The following is a 21378-nucleotide window of genomic DNA, read 5'->3' on the forward strand; positions in this document are numbered from 1 at the left end:
TAATTCTACAAATAAAAAAAAAAACCCCACATTGGATTATGCATTTTTGAACTAAATAATAATAAAATATTATTTTTTTATTTTTTTCTTAAAATTATTATTTTTATATATTTTACAATTAACACAATGAGCTCAAAAATATAAATTCTATATATATATAAATATTACCAATTTTATATATTAAAATGACTACTTTTATCAATAAATATTAATATATATTAAAAAAATACTTTGTATCGTCAACTTAATATAAACTTAATATATCAAAATCATATTAATACAAATTTCACAAAATTGATTTTAATAGGTAGGAAAGAGAAAAAATAGTAAAATAATGTTTAAAGAGTGAATTATGGTTCTTCAAACTTGAATAAATACTATTCATAATTATGTAAAATTTTGAAAATACATAATCTAATGTAGACCAGTTTAAAAAGATATTATTCAAATATGAAGATACATAGACTATTGCCAATGCTCTAAGGGGAGTAAAATCAAATGAAAATATCTAGTTACAGGTATAATTGTATACTATTATGTATATTAATTTTATGTGATTGATTAAAAAATAAATTTCATAAAAAATAATATTAATTTAAATTTTAAATATAAATAAATCAATATTAATATGCATATTAATACACAAATAAACATAGCAAAACTCAAATCAAATTAATCAAACCCTACAACATGGAAGGTGGACTTAGGAATCGATATTGGTAGACGATACAACATGTAAGGTGGACAGCTATCATTTTTCATTTTATAACTTCTTTTTATTTTTGGTGGATTGACCCATGTAAAAGCACCGACTTACAAGTTCTTATTAAAGTTAAATTATAATTTTTTAAAAAAAAAAAATTCTATTCTCTGAGCGTGTTATGATATAATTTAATTTATAATATAAATCTTACAAATATAGATAAAATCTTTTTAATTTTAAGTGATATTGTACGGATGGTGTGCTCTATATTGATTTAAAAGAAGTCATATTCGACAATATTGAGACGAATTGTTTTACAAGTTTCAATGCACAAATTGTTAATCTAAATGCGTCGATTTCACAATTTATATATTTAGATATTAAGTTGAGTTGAATTGTAAATAGTAAAATTTTATAAATTCTATTAAAATATGTTAAACCTTTTTAGATTAAAACGCTAGTTGAAAAAGAATTATTAGAAACATAAAGAGATTACATAAAATAAATTCATAAATTAATATGGTTTTATAGAATATGTTAGATCTATTTTATATAAGTAATCTTGTAATCTAACGTATTACATCAAGTTATATTAATTTATAAATTTATTTTTATATAATCTTTTAATGACTAAAATATTTTTTTAATTTAAAATATATAAAATACATTGATATAAATAAATTCTATTAATAATTAATTTAAAATTAATCGAATTTGATTCAACAGCCAGACGCAAGGTTAATCATCGCCGCTGGAACTAGTTTGCGTGCAGTCTTTTTATCTGTGGGGTGGGGGTATAATGTGAATTCTAGAGAAACTCTTTCCCTAATGAAGTTCATTTTCAAAAAATTGCTTTCGGCTGCACGAATTTGATCGCAGTTATTAAGAGTATAAATTTATATAACGGCTTTCCTTCAAATTGTGTTGTTCAATTCGCGTTTCCAAAGCCAAGCTTTAACCATTCCGTTCGATGATTTTCCCCGAAAATTGCCACACCTTCGAGGAAAGAATGGTGAGAAATCTCTCTCTCTCTCTCTCTCTCTCTCTCGCTTTTTCTTTCTGATCCCGTCAATTTTCCTTTGTTCTCAGACATGAGCATCCTCAGGGGACTTATCGACTCTCTTGGCTCAATCTTTAGCTCAACCTATGGTTCTGAACCAAACTCCGGCCCTCCCAATTCTTCTTCCACCATGGATGGTGTAGCTGGATCGTCGGTTTCGAACGAGCGCGTAGCATACAAGCTCAAAGGATACTTCGACTTGGCAAAGGAAGAGATCTCCAAGGCCGTTAGGGCCGAAGAGTGGGGCTTAGTCGACGACGCCATTATTCACTACAAGAACGCCCAGCGGATCCTAGTCGAAGCTAGTTCGACTAGTGCGCCTTCCTATATTAGCTCGAGGTGGGAGAAAAATGCTATTAATTAATGGTCTGCTTACTCTTTGTTGATAGTCTTCTAGCGGATGAAGTGGTGGGTGATATTTCGTATTGGTTTGTGAAAGGGGGACCGAGTGTTGCTGGTCCTTTGGTTTAGATTCTGTGGATGCAGAGAAAATTGAATAATGAAAACAAATTGGAATACTGGTTTGATATGTACCTAATGCTTCTGTGTTTAAGGATAACGAAAGATCCACTCAATAGGGTTGTTTTAGTTATAAACTTAACTAATTGGTTTTCCCCATGTATACTCGGCGATTGATCAGGTAAATGCTATCTGGATGGGAGTTCTCTGAGCTTCGCTTAGCTGACTATAGGAACAAATGATAAGGGCACTCATATATTGTTTGCAATTTGAGTCTAAGGTGGCAGAACTTATTAGATATTTTGAAGTGGTGTTTATGATCTTCTGGCCCCCTTTTTCATTGTATGTCTTGCTGCGGCATATTCTGGAAACTATTTGTTGATAATTAAATGTAGATTGTAGGAAGGTAGAAACTAGAGGTTATCAACAGGTTAGCTGTCAAATGATGCAAAGACTGGGTCTTACATGCAATACATAGCTTGGAAAGCCGTTCGTATGTCATCAAACTATAAAGGATTATTGATAATAAGTTGATTGCACTTTCATTAATTTACCAAAACTATCAATGATTTATTGATATTATTCCTAATGCGGTTGCCAAGGAATTGGAAGACACATTTTTTTTTTTTTTTGTTGGGGGGGCGTTTGGAGAGCCAAGTAGATGGAAATATGATTATGGAACGTATGGATAATCATGCTTTAGCACAAGCCAACACATTATTTTTACATTAACAATTTAAATCTGTCTTTGTGACAGTGAACAAGAGAAGGTGAAATCCTATCGTCAAAAAATATCAAAATGGCAGGGTCAGGTTTCGGAAAGGTTACAAGCTTTGAGTAGGCGTGCAGGTTCATATCTCATACTGATATGACTAATTGTTTGGGATAATAAAAAACCGCTGATATGGATTTCTAGAGAGTGATACTTTCTTTTCCCTTTTTATTTCCCCTTCTCATTTCAGGTGGCACATCCACAAATAAGGTATGTATTTTTATTTCAGCTAGCCTTACTGTTTTTCCTTCTTCAAGAACCCTTTTTAGAACATTTTGAACGGAGGATTGCCGCTTTATATTGATTATCATCTGTATGTTTTTTTTTTTTTCTATTTTTCTGGTGTTGAATATCACCTATACGCTTTTTATTTTTTATGTTCTTTCAGAGCACCTTAACTCGTGCTCAAACAGCCGCAGTTATGCCAGCAACAAGAAATGCTAGAAATGATATGTTACAGAATTCCCGTGGCTCTAGTATTGGCAAACCAGTGACGAGAAATCAGACAGATAAAGTTGTAAACCCAAAAACCATGCAAGAATCTAACACTGGTTGTGAAGCAAAATTGGTTGAAATGATAAATACTACAATAGTGGATAGAAGTCCTTCAGTTAAATGGGAAGATGTTGGTGAGCAATTATTATATGCTATCTCTCTCATTTTTGTTACTTTGCTTGCCATTTACTGCATTAATTAACAGAGTGACTCGTCTAAGTTTGTTTTCAGCTGGCCTTGAGAAGGCAAAGCAAACTTTAATGGAAATGGTTATCTTGCCAACGAAAAGAAGAGACTTATTCACTGGTCTTCGGAGGCCAGCCAGAGGTATTGCTTTGGAGTATGTTTTTCCTACATATCAGTGATATTCCAGCACTCCAAAAATATGCTTTGTGAAATAAATTTTGATGTTGTTACAGGTTTACTTCTTTTTGGTCCGCCGGGGAATGGGAAGACCATGCTTGCCAAAGCAGTTGCTTCAGAGTCTGAGGCAACATTTTTTAATGTATCTGCATCGTCCTTGACATCAAAATGGGTGTGTCTCTGTCCTTGGTATCATTTTGTTTTGAAAGATTGTGCTGGTAATGTTTCTTTTTTTTCCCGGTTATTTTCATTGTTGAAGAAGATCTTATAAGTTTTATTTATACTTGAATAGGTTGGTGAAGCTGAGAAACTTGTTCGGGCTCTCTTCATGGTAGCTAAATCCAGACAGCCATCTGTAATTTTCATTGATGAAGTATGCTGTTCTCTCTGTTTACTACATTGTGAGGGTCAAATCTATTAGAAACCATACTTCTTTTTCATATAGCTAATTTGTTGTGAAGTATTCTATATCTTCCACACCCAAAGTAGATTTGTGTATTTGATTAGGGTACTGCACAAAGATTGCATTTTGCTGCTGTTTCCAATCACCTTTCAAATTGGTAAATGTTGTAAAAACAATTTGAGGCAACTATGATCTGGTAATATTTGTTTGAGACTCAAGCCGGCATTTGATATACCAATCTGAATAAATATATTCATGAAATAAATGTAATTGATTGTATATTGTACATGCAACCATCACATATGGTTTTTGCCACCACAACTCCATCATGAACATTATCTCCACCATGACCACCACCAGCACTAATGGTGTTGTTTTTCCATCAAAATTCTTCCTTGTGACTGACATTGTAATGTTTTTTCTTAGTATGCTAAGATTTCCTATTATTCTTTATTCAACCTCATTTATTCTTCTTTTCTTCTTCTTTTTCCATTATTGTTTCTCTCCTGTACCCCAGTGGGTGTCTATTTGTCTAAGTTGTAATTGATTAGCCTTATTTTTTTTAATTGTTAACAGATTGATAGTATCCTGTCAGCAAGGCAGGCTAATGAGAATGACGCAAGCCGAAGGTTAAAGTCAGAGTTTCTAATACAGTTTGATGGGGTAACCTCTAATCCTAATGACGCCATAATTGTCATTGGTGAGCTCCATATCTAATGTAGCAGAGTCTTATCCTGACTATTTAGGGTCAGTTTCGTGTATCTTTTTCTACAATGATACTCTTTCTTGGTCCACATCTCTTATTCAATGGTAAACCATCATGTCCCACATCGTGGACACTTCTTTTGGCGTCCCTACTTGGTTCTACTTAATGTTGGTGTAATTTGTTGGATCACATATCTAATGTTCCATTTTCTTGCTGAAATTCTCTCTGCTTTTATGCCCATGCAGGTGCTACTAACAAGCCACAAGAACTGGATGATGCTGTTCTTAGGAGATTGGTTAGTCTATTATTGCATTAATGTGCAGCAATTCAATTTTCTGGGAACTTAAGATTGCAAGATGCTTATATAATTACTTTCAAGGACAAATATCATACAAATCATGGTTAATATTTTACTGTTTTATTTTTCCATATCTATAGTGAAATATTGAAATATTCATATGTAAAGAAAGCATTGTGATCAGATTTAGCCTTAATGTGAATCGATGTGAATCTGTTTCACTTTTAATTTTTAACCACCCTTTTCTTCATTCTACCACTTCCTAGCCCTTTGTTGACTTGGGGCCTCATTGCTATATAATTGTGGGAACAGACTTGCAAGTGAAAAAAGAGTGAAGTGAAGATATGGGTGCTGAGACTAAAAGAAAAGGAAATTTGTACCGAGTGTCTAGGTAAACTGGATGGCAGATGGACAGCCTTGCATCTATCTGGCATTTTCAGATTTCACCTAGATTCACATCTCAAATGCCATTTTCTTCTTTAAATTCATTTTTGTTTTGCCATGTCAATCGAATGAACATAAGTTCTTCCCAAATTGTGAAACACCAGGTCTGTGCCTTTTGAAATTGCCAAGGGCCCTAGGCACCTTCGTGATGACCATACTTAGTTCCCTGCATGTTCATTACTAATGTATTAACTTTCAAAAAGATTATAATTTGAAGAAAGATATGGCATGGCTAGTAGCTAGCGTGGTATATTAAAAATAAGTTGTTCTCAATTGCTTCTTGTTGAAAAATTTCACAATGTTTATAGCATTGGGAACTTAGTTAAAATTTTATTTTCAATTTTGTGACTCTGCTTAACGTGAACCCTGAACCAGGTGAAGAGAATATATATACCTTTACCAGATGAAAATGTGAGGAGACTACTTCTGAAGAACAAACTCAAGGGCCAGGCGTTTTCATTACCCAGTAAGAATATACTCTTGTAGTAGTATAGCATCTTAAGGGCTCAGTTTGAATTGATTGCTCCCATACTGCTGATCAATATGCTTTAAGTTATAGGGCTACTTATAGTTGCAGTGCTCTTTTTCTTGGTTTTTTAATTCGTTGGTCTCTTTTATTATGGCCAAATATATGTAAGCTTGTTGAACTTTAAATGTTTTCAATAATTATGGGTTATGCTGAACTTATAGAAAAAAGGTTGCCCAAATTGCTAAGTGTAGTAGATGTTTTATGGAAGTTTGAAACAAGTCCCATAAGAAATACTATTTTATTATGGCCCTATTTTGTCTTTTTAGTGGTTAAATCATCATCCGCTACTTTCAGCCTGTCCCTTAACTCTGACCCATTGTTATCAGGTTTGATATGTAGCTAGTTTTGGTCCTATACTGGGAGATCTAACGAAAAAGGAAAGGTAGAAAGTAAATTGGGAAGATGGGGGGTGGAGGCAAGACAGTAATAGAAATAACGAAGCCGAAGGGATCACTCTTTCCTTCAGAATGTGCAAACCGCATCCCCATAGTTGCAAGAAAAGTACGATATGTATATAGTGCACTGGTGATGGACACCTCCTTTGAACACAATATGAAATTGGTATCAGTTTGACCAAACAGCTGTGGTGTATGCATGGTGAACCAAGGTTCTAATTATACATTGATCTCTGAGCACTGCCTTTTGGTGTCTTTTTGCTGTTTTGGTTTTTTCCTTAGATGCTTCCCTGAAGCACCCTAGCTAGCTAGCAGTTCTTGAATCTTGGCACACAAAGGGATTTACTTAGATGGACAAATGTTTTTGAAGATGATTAGTTATTCTAGCTCTGAGGAGATATCGCTATAATTATCTTAGAGGAGTACGGAACATCTTGGAGATAATTTGTACCATATGTTCTGCTCTTCAGTTGTTGAAGTTTTGTTGAGGCTCAGTTGTTAGACTTATTGACGACTTAATCCATTTTCTTTGTTTGACCCGTTGTATTTTGTGTCTTCCACACATTATGATCGTACTGAAACATGTTCTCTCATTTAATATTGCACAAAAAGTTACATTGGGCAAGCATCGTTCTTGTGATTGTGAATTGTTCTTTATAGCACTTCAACTGTAATGCACTATGAATTGCATGATCATCTGCTTTTCAATGTTTTTGACAGGTGGAGATCTAGAAAGGCTTGCAAGAGAGACAGAAAGTAAGATAACTGTCCATATCATAGCTTCTGAAGAGAAGTGCCTTTCGTTCTTTTTTTCTTTTTCTTTGTGCATGAATTGGAAAAATGACTTTGGCATGCTAATCTGGCTAAAAGCTTATTCATTTGGTGTCTTCAAAACTTGGTGGCTCTGTGCTTGGAATGGCTGCTGGTTTGCTGCCAATGCACTTATGCCACTAAGAGATGTCTTGGAACTGTATCCAAAACAATGTTTCTAGTCCAATTAAACTTAGGAACTGCTGTTCTTGATGTACAGGATATTCTGGAAGTGACCTACAAGCCTTGTGTGAAGAAGCTGCAATGATGCCAATCAGAGAGCTAGGTGCGAACATTTTGACTGTCAGGGAAAATCAGGTAATCTAGCTAGAACATGATTGTAACCCTATTTCTAATCTGTTAACTGGCTCTTCTATGACTTGGATCTGTGAAAATTAATTATTGGCAAGTGTTTTGTGGAATCAGAAGGCAGTTTCCAACAGTTACCAATGCAGCTTAGATCTTTTGTCATACTTTTTATAATGCAATTTTTCATGGATGTTGTGGTTCATCAGAATCCCTCTTATTCTAGTTTCTGAGTTAGAAGCTTTGCAAAGGCGGCATTTGATAAATGAAAATGCGAAATTTTTTGGGTTCCAGAATTATCTCTATCTTGTGTATGGAAAGATTACTTGTTGGTAAAAGATTATTGGACCTGTATTGTAAGCAGTCCTATAGAATGCATATCTTTAGAAATCATGTCAAGCATTTTAATGTCAACAAATTTCAGGTAAGACCGCTGAGATATGAAGATTTTCGGAAGGCAATGACTGTCATTAGACCAAGCTTAAACAAAAGCAAGTATGAAGAGCTTGAACAGTGGAACCAGGAGTATGGATCTAATTGAATTCCTACCAAGATTCTTTTTGCAGTGGACTTCACACCTTAAAGGTGAATAGTCAAAAAAGAAAAGAAGCAAATTATGGTGCATCCACTCTGTAAATGCCACTCCTCCAGTCCTCATAACCTGAACTCTACAAATAATTTGTATTCTTCTGCACATAAGTGCTATTTATTGTAATGGTGCTGTTTTCTTTTAATGGACAACAATAGAAATGGTAACTACCTGAAAGAGCATTAGTCGAATTGCCAGCACTAATATCTTTAATATATTCGGACGGAAGAGAACTATTCATAAAATTTTCATTTCATCTTATTTTCCAAGCATCCCTTTAGATGGAGCAGAGTTTTTCAAAATCTTTAAAAATATATTTTTAATATACCCACCTCATTTTCCAATCTTAATAAAAGAATCTCTCAAAATTTTTCTTGATCCAAGTATACTTTTAATGGATTTTTTAATCACTTTCACAAATATTAAAAAAACTATTGTAGTGTTGCAAAATGGACAATATATTTTTCATTGACAATTTATTATCTTAGTAAAATAAGAAGGAAAATGCTGTTTGTCCTCTCATTTTGACTTAATTTTTATTTTTATTTTTTCATTTTTTCAGTCAATAATTAAGAAAATTATTTTTAATGTATTGGTGTATTTTTTTAATTTTTAAAAACATTAAAATTTGAAAAAAAAAATGAAAAGAAAAAAAATTAGAAAGATAAATTTGTGATAGTGGATACGCACAGCGGTCAGAGACTCAGAATGTTGGGCTGTATGAAGAAGGTGGTCCAGCACTCTGCGTTTCGGCCGAAATTCAAATTTCCGTAAAACTCGTTAGTCGTTATCTTTGTTTAAAAATCCCTCGAGAGCTTTCAAACGCGAAAGTTTCCCTCTCGATCTCGCCCCAAATTTCCCCGTTTCTCTCTGTCGTCTCGTACTTTCGATCTCCATCGGAAGGTAAGCCCTCTTTCTTTCCAGAATATCAAACGAATGAGTCTTCACAGCACCCAAGCACCAGAAGCGAATCCGAAGAAGCAATGGTCCTTGCAAGACTTCGAGATCGGAAAACCCCTCGGAAAGGGAAAATTCGGCCGGGTCTATCTCGCTAGAGAAGCGAAGGTAACTAGTTTCAATTTTCAAAACTCTCGACCTCAAGTTATCTTATTGTATTTGATATCTTTCTCTCTGTTTTTCCCCCAACGCTATAGAGCAAATACATAGTGGCGTTGAAGGTGATATTCAAGGAACAAATAGAGAAGTATCGAATTCAGCACCAGCTGAGGAGAGAGATGGAGATTCAGACCAGCCTTCGGCACCAAAATATACTGCGACTCTATGGGTGGTTCCACGATGCTGAACGCATTTTCTTGATACTCGAATATGCTCATGGCGGCGAGCTTTATGGGAAGCTCAGGAAAAGTGGCCATCTCAGTGAGAATCAAGCCGCCACCGTAATACTCTCTCTCTCTCTCTCTCTCTCTCTCTCTCTCTCTCTCTCTCTCTCTCTCTCTCTCTCTCTCTCTCTCTCTCTGCGTTTTTTTTTTTTTCCTGTAAACACTTACACTCTGGTTGGTAGCTGAGAAAATTTAGGAAAGAAGAAAATAAAATAAAAAGTTGAATTAACTTTTGGAGATCTAGTTTGTGGAGAGCCGCAATAATGAAGATTCTAGAACCTGTTTTCTTCTATTTAGGAACCCTATAAGTTTCTGAAATTTGATCGTAATCTATCTGCTGAAGGAAAAGGGAGAAAGAGGTTTTGCAGTTTCATTGTAATAAGGTGTTGCTGTGATTTGCTTCAACTAGCCATCTGATGCTTTCTGGTTATGAGTAGTGTGTGCGTGTGTATATATATTTCTGTGTCTATTTATGAAGGATACTTCTTTTTTATGCTGTTTCTTTCTCTTTTGAAAATTAGTACACAAGCTTTTCGGTCTCAGTTACTTCATCCGAAAAACAAATCCTTACGGGTATCCCTCTTGAATTTTAGTACATTTCGAGCCTCACACAAGCACTGGCGTATTGTCATGAGAAGCATGTGATTCATAGGGACATCAAGCCTGAAAATTTGTTGCTTGATCACGAGGTATGCTAAAACTCCTAGTGACACCTTTCTCTTTGTTTTCTATAATTATGCTGTGTTCTACCTACGAACCTATTATTTTTCCTAGATTTGTGTTGACTATGCAAAACGGTCTTTTGACTTTTGCTGGTGCGTCATAAACGAAGCTTGGTGTCTTACAGTTTTTTTTTTTTTTCAAATCTCTAAGAACTTTGGCTTTTGATAGGTGACCTTGTGCGGAAACTCCTTGCTGGTTTAAATTGTATTAGCCATACTTAACAAGTTTACTCCAAAATCTCGGCAGTCAATTTCAGAGATGTAGGAGTTTTCTATTGCTTTCACAAAACTTTCTGGATTTTTTGGCTTAAAAGATTAGCCAAATTCCGATGCTAAATTCTATTTAAAAAACGTCCGTCGGTATGGACCTCAACCCCAATTAGGCACATAAATATTTTAGGTTTATCCTATGCTTTGCCAAAAGCTGCCATTTCAATAAATACAACTGCACTTGGGACTATCTGGACCTTAACCCAACAGTAGGAGATATCAAACTCACATCGTGCAGCGTGAGCTTGATAACAGATTCCGGAGAATCCTCAGGTGCTACTAAACTCAATTAAATATTAATTCTAAATAATTTGGCGCTTGCTTGTTGACCAACTTCCATGGACTGTTTTTTCAGAAGTTTTATATTTTATGTAAAAGAAACTTGTCAATGAGTGGTTCCAAAAAATTGAACATATTTTTTGCTAAATCTGTGCATGAAACATAATACAGAATACTTTTTTTAACTTAGTTATGTTATAACGTAGGGTCGACTGAAAATTGCAGACTTTGGATGGTCTGTACAGTCAAGAAGCAAGAGACACACCATGTGTGGAACTTTGGATTATTTAGCACCAGAAATGGTGGAGAACAAAGCTCATGACTACGCAGTTGATAACTGGACTTTGGGTATCCTTTGTTATGAGTTCCTTTATGGTGTCCCCCCATTTGAGGCTGAGAGTCAGAGTGATACATTTAAAAGGTACGGTAGATTTACAACGATTAGTGTGGATGAAAATATCATGAACCGTGTTACATGTTGGTAGTTTCATTGTATTTGGCTTTAACCCAGGATAGTGAAGGTTGATCTGATTTTCCCTTCCACCCCTCATGTTTCTGCCGAAGCCAAGGATCTCATTCTTCGGGTAAGTTTGTCCGTGGCTTTTTTCATATTGATATCTGAGTGTAAAGTAATGCTATCAGTGAATAGATTTAGTTGCCTTCCAGAATTTGTAATCTAAAAATATGTGCAGCTTCTGGTGAAAGACTCCTCAAAACGGCTTTCTCTTCAGAAGATCATGGGGCATTCTTGGATAATCAAGAATGCAGATCCTGAAGGTATTTGCAATAAGTAGGAATTTAAATGCCGATCTGATTCTGCCATGGCTTTGAGGAATTCACATGGTTGAAATCTACTTCTGATGATGAAATTTTTGGCGAAATGAAGCAGTTCATCATTGTAACCTCCATTTGTATGTGAGAATATGTTCACTGTCTTGTTCATCGTAGGTTGCAACTAAGTATTTAAGTATAGAAACTTAATTACTGCATGTTTGAAGGCACTGCCTACATGAGTTTCGGATCTATTCAGTATATTATCTTTTTGTTGGGAGTTAGGGGTATATGGGGCCTCAATGAGAGCGAGGCAAATGCCATCCAGTTTCAAACTTGCAAGGCCATTGGTATCTTGGTATCTATACCAGATTAATGTTGCAAGGCCATTACATCATTATTTTTCACATATTTTTTACTATTTTATACTACTATTTAATAATTTTTTATTATTTTTTTATTATTATTCACAGAATATCTGAGATCACTTTACTACTCAAATACAACCTAAGTTGAGTGAAATCTGAAGAAGATGATGCAAAGTAGAAGCGGATATCTAGATTAACTTGCAAAATAAGCAAGATTGGTATTGAGCTTAATCGAGAAAAAAAAAATACGAAATGCAAAAATAATTTTGGGCCTCATTTTCATGAGAATGATGCGAAAGTGAAGTTAAAAAGCAAACAAATAAAAAACAATGTATATCTTGAACTTGCTGATTCTCATTAAAAGGTGTCGTGGTGTAGTTGGTTATCACGTCAGTCTAACACACTGAAGGTCTCCGGTTCGAGCCCGGGCGACGCCATTTTCTTTTCCTAATTCTTTTTTTCGATGAATTTCCCAAATATTCGTTTCAGAATTGCCATCAATCATGATCCACCCTACAACCGAAATAAGAGTTTTGTGGATGAGAATGCAATTCCTGCTCTAATTTCTCATCCAAGCCAAAACAGCGAAGTCAAACTATGCAACATCCATTTTTTCTAGACAAAAGCGGTCTCTCAGCCGCTGGAAATGTTACAAAAGCACTTGAAGGTTAACAGGGTTGGTCTTCTAGACAACATTTCATGCAGAGACATAACCGTATTCATTGGCAGTGATGCTGGTGTCCGTAATAGTAGTGTCACTGCTACTGATGGAAACACTTTTTTCAACATGCATCGGCTGAGGGCTTGCTTGGATTGAGATGGAAAGATCTGTGTTTGGAGATGGAAATTTTGCTTTCTTGGGTATGTTTATACGGAGAGATGGTGAAGCTCTATGACTTGTAGCACCAGAAGTAACAGGAACAGAAATTGCTTGGGAGGCTGCCAAGCGCATTTTGGCACCCCTGTGCATGTGCTGTACACAATACTTACGATCAGGAACAACATCCCTGCTGCACCGCCACTTCTTCCCATCTGTTCTTCTACACCGCCCTGGTTCGAGTTCAATGCCATTTTGGACTCCAAAGCATGGGCTGTTGCAAGTTTGAACTGAAAATAATAAGACGTGTTATTAACCCTCATGCCTCCAAACTTGAATTTCTAGGATAAAGCATCAGCATCTAATCCTGGTCTAACTTCAAAAGCACACAATATTTGTTAATATCAAGTGACACAGTTACAAGACCATTGGACAAAAATTATACTCATGAAATATTTAATCAAAATTGATTTGATCTTAACTTACCCCTCCGATCACAAAAAGAAGTTGATGAATCAGAAGACAAAATTGCTCTGATCTTACTAATATTACCTTGAAGAACACTCTTCGTTGAGAAGCCCAATCCCGGTGATATAACCCTCTTGCTGTTGCTTTTCATGGTGGTATTGTAAACTGCATGGTTGCCACTTCTATCTTTGCTTTCAGAGACGTGATCAATCTTTTGGTTGACATTGGCAGTGAAGGTGGATACAGTGGCAAGGGTAGTGGTGGTGCCCGTGGCCACAGTGGCAGGTATGGAGGTCATGGTTGCTGCAATGGCAGGGATGGGGGTTCTGGTGGCGATAGCATCACAACTCGCATATTTTTTGCTTCCAGTACTGCTGCTATGGGATATGGTAGTCAGATCATGGCTGGATGGGGTCATGAGTGGAAGTCCTATGGTGGCTGAAGTGGCATGATCTGGGTTTGACTCCCCTAATTTGTCATTTGACCAGCCAGTGCGAGATGGCATTGAATCTGGAGATGAGATTTCAAAAGCTTCCACAGGCTTTCTTGAACGCTGACGGCCTCTGTGCATGTGGCGCTCACAGTATTTCTGATCCGGCACCACATCCTTACCACACCTCCATTTCTTCCCATCAGTTCTTCTACACCTTCCTGGTTCAGGATCCATCATGGTCCTATAGTCAAACCCCTGAGGACTAAAATAACCTATAACTGAACACAATCAACCAAAAGAAACATAAGCCCGATCATAATCTTTCAACTGACATTTTCTAGAACTTAACAAAAACCCATTTAAAAATTTATAGCCCGGAAACATGAACTTACTTCAACAGACAGAAATACATCATTCCAAAGATCAACGTCTCTCAATTAAGTTCAAAGAAACAAAAAGTGATCATTCGATGTCATGCCCATTAAAAAAAGATCATCCTATTTCACATAAATCCATCCCAAATTTCAAGTTTAGCCAAGCGACTGTTCAGATAAACAACATCCACGCAACATATTCTGAACAATCTTCCCAGGGCAAATCAGGGTTTATCATTAGGTATAAAAAGTTAAAACCCAACTCAAATACAGCGCACGCACACATGCATTTAAAAAATAATCACATCTAAAAAACACTGAAAAATCTATTGAAAGAAAACGAAATAAGCGAATCCTTATAAACCCATTAATTTCTAGTCTAACGAAATAAAGCCCGTCTCTGATAGAAACCCGGTTCAACTCCAGGGCAAAAGTAGTTTACACCAACTTTTTTTATAAACAAGCTTTAAATGCAGGGGCAAAAAGGAGGAGGAAAAATTACCATAAAATAAGCTACGAAGCAAATGAAAGGAAGAAAAATAAGGCTTACAGCTAGGGTATAGCTTATAAATAGAGGGCCCGAAACAGCTAGCTACACTCTTCCAAATGGGAACGAGGAGGTGAAGAGGAACAGGAAGACCAGCCTCTAAGTGCTTGTAGATGAAGGACTGTCCTTGAAGCTCATGCAACTGGGCTGGCGTCAACACCACAGGCTTTCCGTGTTCAGTCACGGGGTTCTGTGCAGAAGCGGCAGTAGCAGAGTTTGCACCAATCCCCAGGCCCAGCTTGATCCACGGTGGTTGTGCTTCCTTCACCGCCCGACTGTGACACTTCTCTTCAACCTCCACCGTCGATTTCTCCTCGTCAATCATCCTCTGGGGTCCAGCACCACCTCCACCTCCTCCTCTCCCTTCACATCATACAATATATATTTTCATCCTTAGTAGCCATATTACCCAACAGAAAAACAAAGTTTACGAACCTCAAAAACAAAAAATTAAATAACACCAAGAGAAAATAGACGCAGAGAGATAGAGAGGGAGAGAGAGACAGAGAACCAGAATGGAAAGAAGGTACGCATTGAAAAGGCAGAGCTTCCATTTCACATGAGCTTCAAAAGGAAGCAAATCGAACTCGCGTAGTTGGGGAGAGAGACACAGAGACAACGGGAAAAAATTGAAGAGCAATTCCGAAAAGAAACAACAATGAAAGGGCGAGCAGGAACTGAGGCACGACTACGTGCCAAGCTCAGATTCAATCATCCAAAAGCAAGAAACCTCTCTCTGACCTGGTCTGATCAGTGTGTGTGAGAGAACGTGAGATTAAAGTGGGTGTCAGGGCGACAGAGACTCTGACGTTCTTAGCCTTCTTGCTCTTTTCATTTTGTTACTTTTCCTTTTTTTCTCTCCCTCTGCAGCTCTCTATTCAGCCGAGAAGGAAATTTAAAAAAATTAAAAAATAAATAAAAGACAATGTTTGGTGCACTCATATGCACATTAATATAAATTATTTTTTTTTTTTTTTATTTTTTTAAAAATATTTAAAAAATATATAAAATACAAATATAAATTTAGTAATCACTTTTTTATCATTAAAAAAATAAAATAAAATAAAATAAATAGACACAGTCGTATTATCATTTTTTTTAAAAGAAAAATGGATCTAGCCAACATCTATGGCCACAAACCATTCATATTTTCATTTTTTTAATTTTATTTATGTTAAACTAATTAAATTGTTATACTCATCGTCTATATAATACATACTTATTATGAAAAAAAAAATTAAAAGAGGGGTAGTTAGGCCTAGTTTGTTTTTACATATCATTTCATCTTATTTAATTATTAAAATTTTTTGAAGTTTAGATACAAAATATAATAAATAATTCAATTTTTTTAAAAATTAAAAATAAAGATTATATTAAAAAATTATATTCTAATAATATTTTATTAAACTTTTAAGATAGGTAAATTTGAATAAGGAATTAAGATGAAAGTTAAATAAAATATTATTAGAATATTATCTTTTAATATTCTTATTATTTTAAAATTTTAAAATATTAATTTTTTATTATATTTTATATAAAATTAAAAAAAATTATAATGATTAGATAAAATAAAACAAAATAAAATATTTTTTATATCCAAATCTAGTCTTAACTTTTATCTCGTTTTATTTTATTTCATCTATGTAATTAGGCCAATTTGGATTTGAAAAGTATCTCATCTTATCATTATAATTTTTTTAAATTCTTATATAAAATATAATAAATAATTTAATTTTTTTTAAATTTTAAAATAATAATATTAAAAAATAATATTTTAATAATATTTTATTCAATTTTTATTTTTTATTTAAAATTATCTCATCTCATCTCATATATAAAATTCAAATCAAATCTAAAAATACCTCGATGCTACGTGAGATGTGAAATAGAAATATATATAAAAAAATTTTATATACTATACTATCATCTTACTTATATTTTATTTAATAAAATATGATATATTTATTATTATTAAAAAATTATTTATTACATATTTTTTTATTATTAAATAATAATAAATATATCACGTTATATATTACTCGTACGTATGAGATGAGAAGAAACTCGCGCGGGAACGTTGGTTCTCATCCTAATGAAACAAGGAAAAAATCTACATAATCTCTCATCACTCCAACATCCTATTTTTTTTTAATTTTTTAATATATTTTTTTAATTTATTCTTTTTAAATTAATTTAATTATTTTAGTTATTATTTATATATTAAATATTTAATAAAAATTAAAATAATAAAAATTAAAAAAAATGTGAAATGTTAGGAAGTTATGTAGCAAAACCCATGAAACAAGTGTGTTATAAACGCACCAACGACTGTAGCGGCTAGGGAATCAGGGATAACAGAAGATATGTCCACGCGCCATGTCAGGGTTCCTGTCTGGTAACAGTGTCAGACGGCGGAGTGAGGAGGACACATCATCGGGCTATCCGTTACGGGCCGGAGTTGGATACTTAACAAGTGAGACCCATTTTTATGTGGTTCACTAAGAGGTAAGCCCTATTAGGGCCCGTAGATTGTCCGTACTAAGTACTGCTACGGGATGGCCCAATATTTTCTAGAATTCAAAAATCCGTACAAGGCCCATCTTTATAAAATTGCTAATTTGCTGGTCTAAGAGCACTAGCATTGGCTTCATCAAAAGCCAATGCATCTTCAAATTTTGATGAATTTACTTAAAATGAACCTACATTGGATTCATCAAATAGGTATTTGGGAAACTTTGAGCTACAGTAATTGTTGCTCTTCCTTCAAATTTGAAGGTCTACTATTCCACATTCAAACTAATATTTTATTCTAATTTTAATATGCAATGGTTTTATTTTATTTTATTCTAAATTAGTTGGAAATAAATTATTTAAGTACTAAATTAAACTATTAATGTCCATATGGCTAGTATAATTACAAAATATGAAGAAAAAAAATTAAAAATATTATTATTAAGAAAATAATATTATATTATTATTTTGATGAATTTAATGGCTAATCCAATGTGGAATTATAGATATGAAGGTTTTGAATTTATGAAAAATGTGTACTTTTCATCAAATTTTGAATATGAATTTGATGAGTCCAATGCTAATGCTCTAAGGCACATCCCAAACTCTCTGTAATTGGTCACAAGGGAGCGATCTCCACTGCAAGTTGTAAGGTCCATCTTTTAAACCGTGTAATGATAGTCTTTACTTTTAAGTTTTGTTATTTTGAGACATATTTGTTAATGCAATACGTTTTAAATAATTGTATATATGAACCACATCTCTCTAAATGAAAACAATACTAGAAATTGTCTGTTATAATATAAAATCGCAACACATAAAGAAATGGGAGAAAAAGTCATCTTGGCCCACGAAAGTAATTTGAGCCGTAATGATGCGGTCAAAAGCCTGTGATGGTAGTTTAGATGTCAATACGATACTCGTACATATATACATAATAATAAATAGTAAATAAAATGTAAATAAGATAGAAATATACGAATTTACATGTTTTGACACATAATCTACATCTACATGATATTTGGAAGGCAAAATTACTATAATGAGTATATTTTACAATTTCTCGTGCTTGCTTGTATCTCATAGTACAATGGGGTTGGTGACCCCTTCGGCCTAGAGAATATAATGTATCCGAAGTTTCTTATGGTGAGATTGAAGAAACCATGCTAGGTTGAAGAAGTCATGCCAATAATCTAGCTGGATTTGTCTAGACGCCTTTCTCTCATTCTATCATATTCAAATCTCTAATCCGCTGCTTTGGATAGGATCTCATCTTTTATTGAAGTCTTAAAGCATCCACATTGTTTATACATATGTATATGCAAAATTATATCTTTTAGAGATCCAATTTATCGTACAAGCAAAACTTTCACATTAATTTATACAAATTTGAAACAAAATAATGATAAAATATTATCATTTTATTATTTTCATTTTTGTTTTTTTTAATAGAGTTTACAATTTTCATGTATTGGGTTAATACATGTAATTAGCACCCAAATAAATTTCATTAGCACCCAATATATGTACTCAAAACCTGTGAGAGAGAGGTGCGCGGGTTTGATCTTCAAATATATAAAATATTCGAGTAAAATATTTTCTAGAGAGTGAATTAGTAAAATATGTAGAAATGGAGTGGAAAGAGAGAGAAATAATGAGTAAAATATATTTTAGAGAGTGAATACACTGAATAGTAAATATTTAAACATGTAAATATGCTTTTCATAACTATGCAAATATTTAAAAATACATAATCTAATGTAAATGGATTTAGACACATATCATACAAATATGACTTTGCATATATATATACATAGATCAATATAGATGCTCTCAAAAGTAGTTGGTGTTATGGTGAAGAGTATCACCTTTACATTACCTCATAATCTCCCTTTGCGTGTCTAACTTTATTTGTTGAGATCTCTTGTTATGCCTTGTTTTGTCCTCATTTTTCTTATTTTCCCTCATACTTTTAATGAGAGTCACCCACTGAACCATGTAATCTGTCAACCTGCAACCATGACAAAGTCTCAAGGAACCTAGTGGCGGATGTGTTCCAATGATTAAGTTAGAGTGGTAATCAATTCTCTCAGTAATAAAAAACCAAAATCCTTTTAAAATACACCTACTAAGATATTCATAGGGGTTGACCGGTTGAGGTGTTCGTTAGTGGCGTTATCCTTTTGGAGGGCCCAATTCTTAGCATCCAGTTAGGACTGGTTCCTCTTAAGTTTGATTTTGCCGCTAACAACATCATTTCTATTTGAGTATCTCGCCACTAATTGTACCTTTAGAGTGCAAGTATCTCGCCACTGATAATGTCATTCCGGTGCGAGATATCTCGCTTGCAACTTTCTTTGTAGATCTTGAGGCATCTTCATTTACTTACTTTGGGCTTGCACAACGTGCGTGACACCATCCTATCCTTCGCTCACCCATTGTAACTTGAAATCCCTTGTCATTTCACCTTTATTTGGCATCAAGCCTTTTTCTCATCGGCCATGTATATCTGTCTACGTGCCAAAATTTTTGAAAAAATCAAAATAAACCTTAATTTTTAATCATAATTTTATAAATATAAAAAATAACTCAAAAATAAAATTTATAATCTCCATATATTTTATAAAATTTCAATATACTTAAAAATATCTCTCTAATTTTTTTCATATAATTTCATAATTTTTTATAATTTCTATATATTATTTATTTTTAAAAGTGTGGTCTCATTAAAATTAAATCAAAACTAAATTTAGGAAAAATAATAAATTTATTAATAAGGATCATAAAATTTTTTGTTATACAATATTAGACTTCTTAATATAGAATTCAAAATAGAAATATAATAAAAATCATTTAAAATTGGTAATCTATATGAAAAATAGTTGAGATGTTTTATCCTCTAGACTTCATTAAGTAAGAAAAAACTTATTTAAGATCTGTATTATAGTATTATATGTTTAATACGACACGAAAATATTTAGAGTTTATATAAAATTTAATAAATTAGTTTACATACTATAATGAAAGATGATATTCTCAAATATCACTTGATAGTTTATATGAGGCAAATAAATTCTAAATATTTCATTATAAAAATAATAATGAATAAATATTATTTCATGAAACATTATCGAAAAAAATATGAAACATATATTAAGATGTTGTATTTTTAAAATTTTATTTTTACGTGTAAATTGTAAATTATCAAGATCTAATTATATATATAAATATATATATATATATATATATATTATGAGTTGTGAATTTTAATGCATCGGAAAATTGTTGGTTCCGCTACTAGTGCCTAGCAATCATGATTAACTGTGATTTAAAAGAGAATGATATTTATAGTTATAGAGTGTGCAAGCACATTATTCTCATTTTAAAAAAATAAGTAAATATAAAACTCATAAAAATTTAATTTTTTAATAATAAATCTATTTTTTTTTTTAAAGTGTATAACATAATACATTTACATCATCCATAACTATATCTAGCCATAACTATATTTCAAAATTAAGACAAGGGTCAAAAGATGGGCTGTACGTGGAAAGGGTATTACAACTTACAGCCCTTGGTTTTTAGAAGAGTGAAAACTATTTGCATCTCCTATATGCATAAAAAAAAATAATATTATATATAATCATAAAATTTGTAAATACCATATATTTATTTAAAAAATTTTATTATTACAAGTTAATTTTTTATATAAATCTTATATTTTTTCACTTTCTTTAAAAAAAAAAATTACTTAACATTTACCTATTCCACGAATACATATATGATTTCTATACGTATAAATGAAGAAAAAATTTAGTTATAAGTGTAATTATGTACTAATATGTATAATAATCTAATGTGATTGGTTAAAAAATAAATTTTATTAAAAATAATATTAATTTAAATTTAAAATATAAATTAATTAATATTAATATATAGATTAATACGCGACTTTACTTATATGTAATAAAACTCGTAAATGAATTGGCCAATTTCATTATGAATCTCTCACATTTATGCAAGTACACAGATAAAAAAGTTTTGAAAACCACAAGGGGCTATACTTAGTGCGGGCCCCACTCAATGTTCTCCAAACTTAATTATAAATGTAATTATGTATTAATATGTATAATAATTTGATGTGAT

The 21378-nt window shown here is 33.2% G+C and overlaps 3 protein-coding genes and 1 non-coding gene across 7 annotated transcripts; 3 read left to right on the top strand and 1 right to left on the bottom strand.

Annotated features, from left to right (window-relative positions):
• Window positions 1–1465: 1465 nt before the first annotated feature.
• LOC122301220 (spastin) lies at window positions 1466–8523 on the top strand. 2 transcript variants are annotated; one of them, XM_043112414.1, is made up of 14 exons: window positions 1466–1715; window positions 1793–2102; window positions 2980–3071; window positions 3185–3204; window positions 3383–3623; window positions 3721–3816; window positions 3909–4024; window positions 4145–4225; window positions 4832–4955; window positions 5207–5256; window positions 6079–6169; window positions 7348–7383; window positions 7658–7755; window positions 8168–8523. In XM_043112414.1, exons 2-14 carry the CDS (start codon window positions 1795–1797, stop codon window positions 8282–8284), a joined length of 1470 nt encoding a protein of 489 aa, XP_042968348.1. In that variant the 5' UTR covers window positions 1466–1715; window positions 1793–1794; the 3' UTR covers window positions 8285–8523. The 2 variants fall into 2 exon arrangements, with proteins under 2 accessions (XP_042968348.1, XP_042968349.1); XM_043112415.1 differs by having other exon boundaries at window positions 1842–2102.
• Window positions 8524–9034: 511 nt separating this feature from the next.
• LOC122301221 (serine/threonine-protein kinase Aurora-3-like) lies at window positions 9035–11994 on the top strand. 2 transcript variants are annotated; one of them, XM_043112416.1, is made up of 6 exons: window positions 9038–9397; window positions 9487–9729; window positions 10266–10361; window positions 11150–11364; window positions 11455–11527; window positions 11636–11994. In XM_043112416.1, the coding sequence occupies exons 1-6, from the start codon at window positions 9269–9271 to the stop codon at window positions 11735–11737; spliced, it is 858 nt and encodes a 285-aa protein (XP_042968350.1). In that variant the 5' UTR covers window positions 9038–9268; the 3' UTR covers window positions 11738–11994. The 2 variants fall into 2 exon arrangements, with proteins under 2 accessions (XP_042968351.1, XP_042968350.1); XM_043112417.1 differs by lacking the exon at window positions 10266–10361 and having other exon boundaries at window positions 9035–9397.
• A 451-nt stretch (window positions 11995–12445) lies between these two features.
• On the top strand, window positions 12446–12519 carry TRNAV-AAC. Its single transcript has one exon. It is a non-coding gene; the product is annotated as a tRNA-Val (tRNA).
• A 31-nt stretch (window positions 12520–12550) lies between these two features.
• LOC122301222 (growth-regulating factor 9-like) lies at window positions 12551–15555 on the bottom strand. Of its 2 annotated transcripts, none has more exons than XM_043112418.1 (4): window positions 15233–15555; window positions 14725–15084; window positions 13386–14078; window positions 12551–13189 (listed from the first exon to the last, which is right to left on the bottom strand). In XM_043112418.1, the coding sequence occupies exons 1-4, from the start codon at window positions 15273–15275 to the stop codon at window positions 12780–12782; spliced, it is 1506 nt and encodes a 501-aa protein (XP_042968352.1). In that variant the 5' UTR covers window positions 15276–15555; the 3' UTR covers window positions 12551–12779. The 2 variants fall into 2 exon arrangements, with proteins under 2 accessions (XP_042968352.1, XP_042968353.1); XM_043112419.1 differs by having other exon boundaries at window positions 13452–14078; window positions 15233–15549.
• Window positions 15556–21378: the final 5823 nt, after the last annotated feature.

This window comes from Carya illinoinensis, chromosome 2 (genome assembly GCF_018687715.1).
Source record: "Carya illinoinensis cultivar Pawnee chromosome 2, C.illinoinensisPawnee_v1, whole genome shotgun sequence".
Lineage (NCBI taxonomy): Eukaryota > Viridiplantae > Streptophyta > Magnoliopsida > Fagales > Juglandaceae > Carya > Carya illinoinensis.

Bases quoted from the DNA above. Each gene is read 5' to 3' on its own strand.
- LOC122301220 (XM_043112414.1), top strand. From the start codon at position 1,795: ATGAGCATCCTCAGGGGACTTATCGACTCTCTTGGCTCAATCTTTAGC. The intron at 3,205-3,382 runs GTATGTATTTTT...ATGTTCTTTCAG, and splicing joins GTGGCACATCCACAAATAAG to AGCACCTTAACTCGTGCTCA. The intron at 4,025-4,144 runs GTGTGTCTCTGT...ATACTTGAATAG, and splicing joins CGTCCTTGACATCAAAATGG to GTTGGTGAAGCTGAGAAACT.
- LOC122301221 (XM_043112416.1), top strand. From the start codon at position 9,269: ATGAGTCTTCACAGCACCCAAGCACCAGAAGCGAATCCGAAGAAGCAA. The intron at 9,398-9,486 runs GTAACTAGTTTC...CCAACGCTATAG, and splicing joins ATCTCGCTAGAGAAGCGAAG to AGCAAATACATAGTGGCGTT. The intron at 11,365-11,454 runs GTACGGTAGATT...GCTTTAACCCAG, and splicing joins CAGAGTGATACATTTAAAAG to GATAGTGAAGGTTGATCTGA.
- LOC122301222 (XM_043112418.1), bottom strand. From the start codon at position 15,275: ATGGAAGCTCTGCCTTTTCAATGCGTACCTTCTTTCCATTCTG. The intron at 15,085-15,232 runs GTTCTCTGTCTC...TATGATGTGAAG, and splicing joins CGTACCTTCTTTCCATTCTG to GGAGAGGAGGAGGTGGAGGT. The intron at 13,190-13,385 runs GTAAGTTAAGAT...TATTATTTTCAG, and splicing joins TTCTTTTTGTGATCGGAGGG to TTCAAACTTGCAACAGCCCA.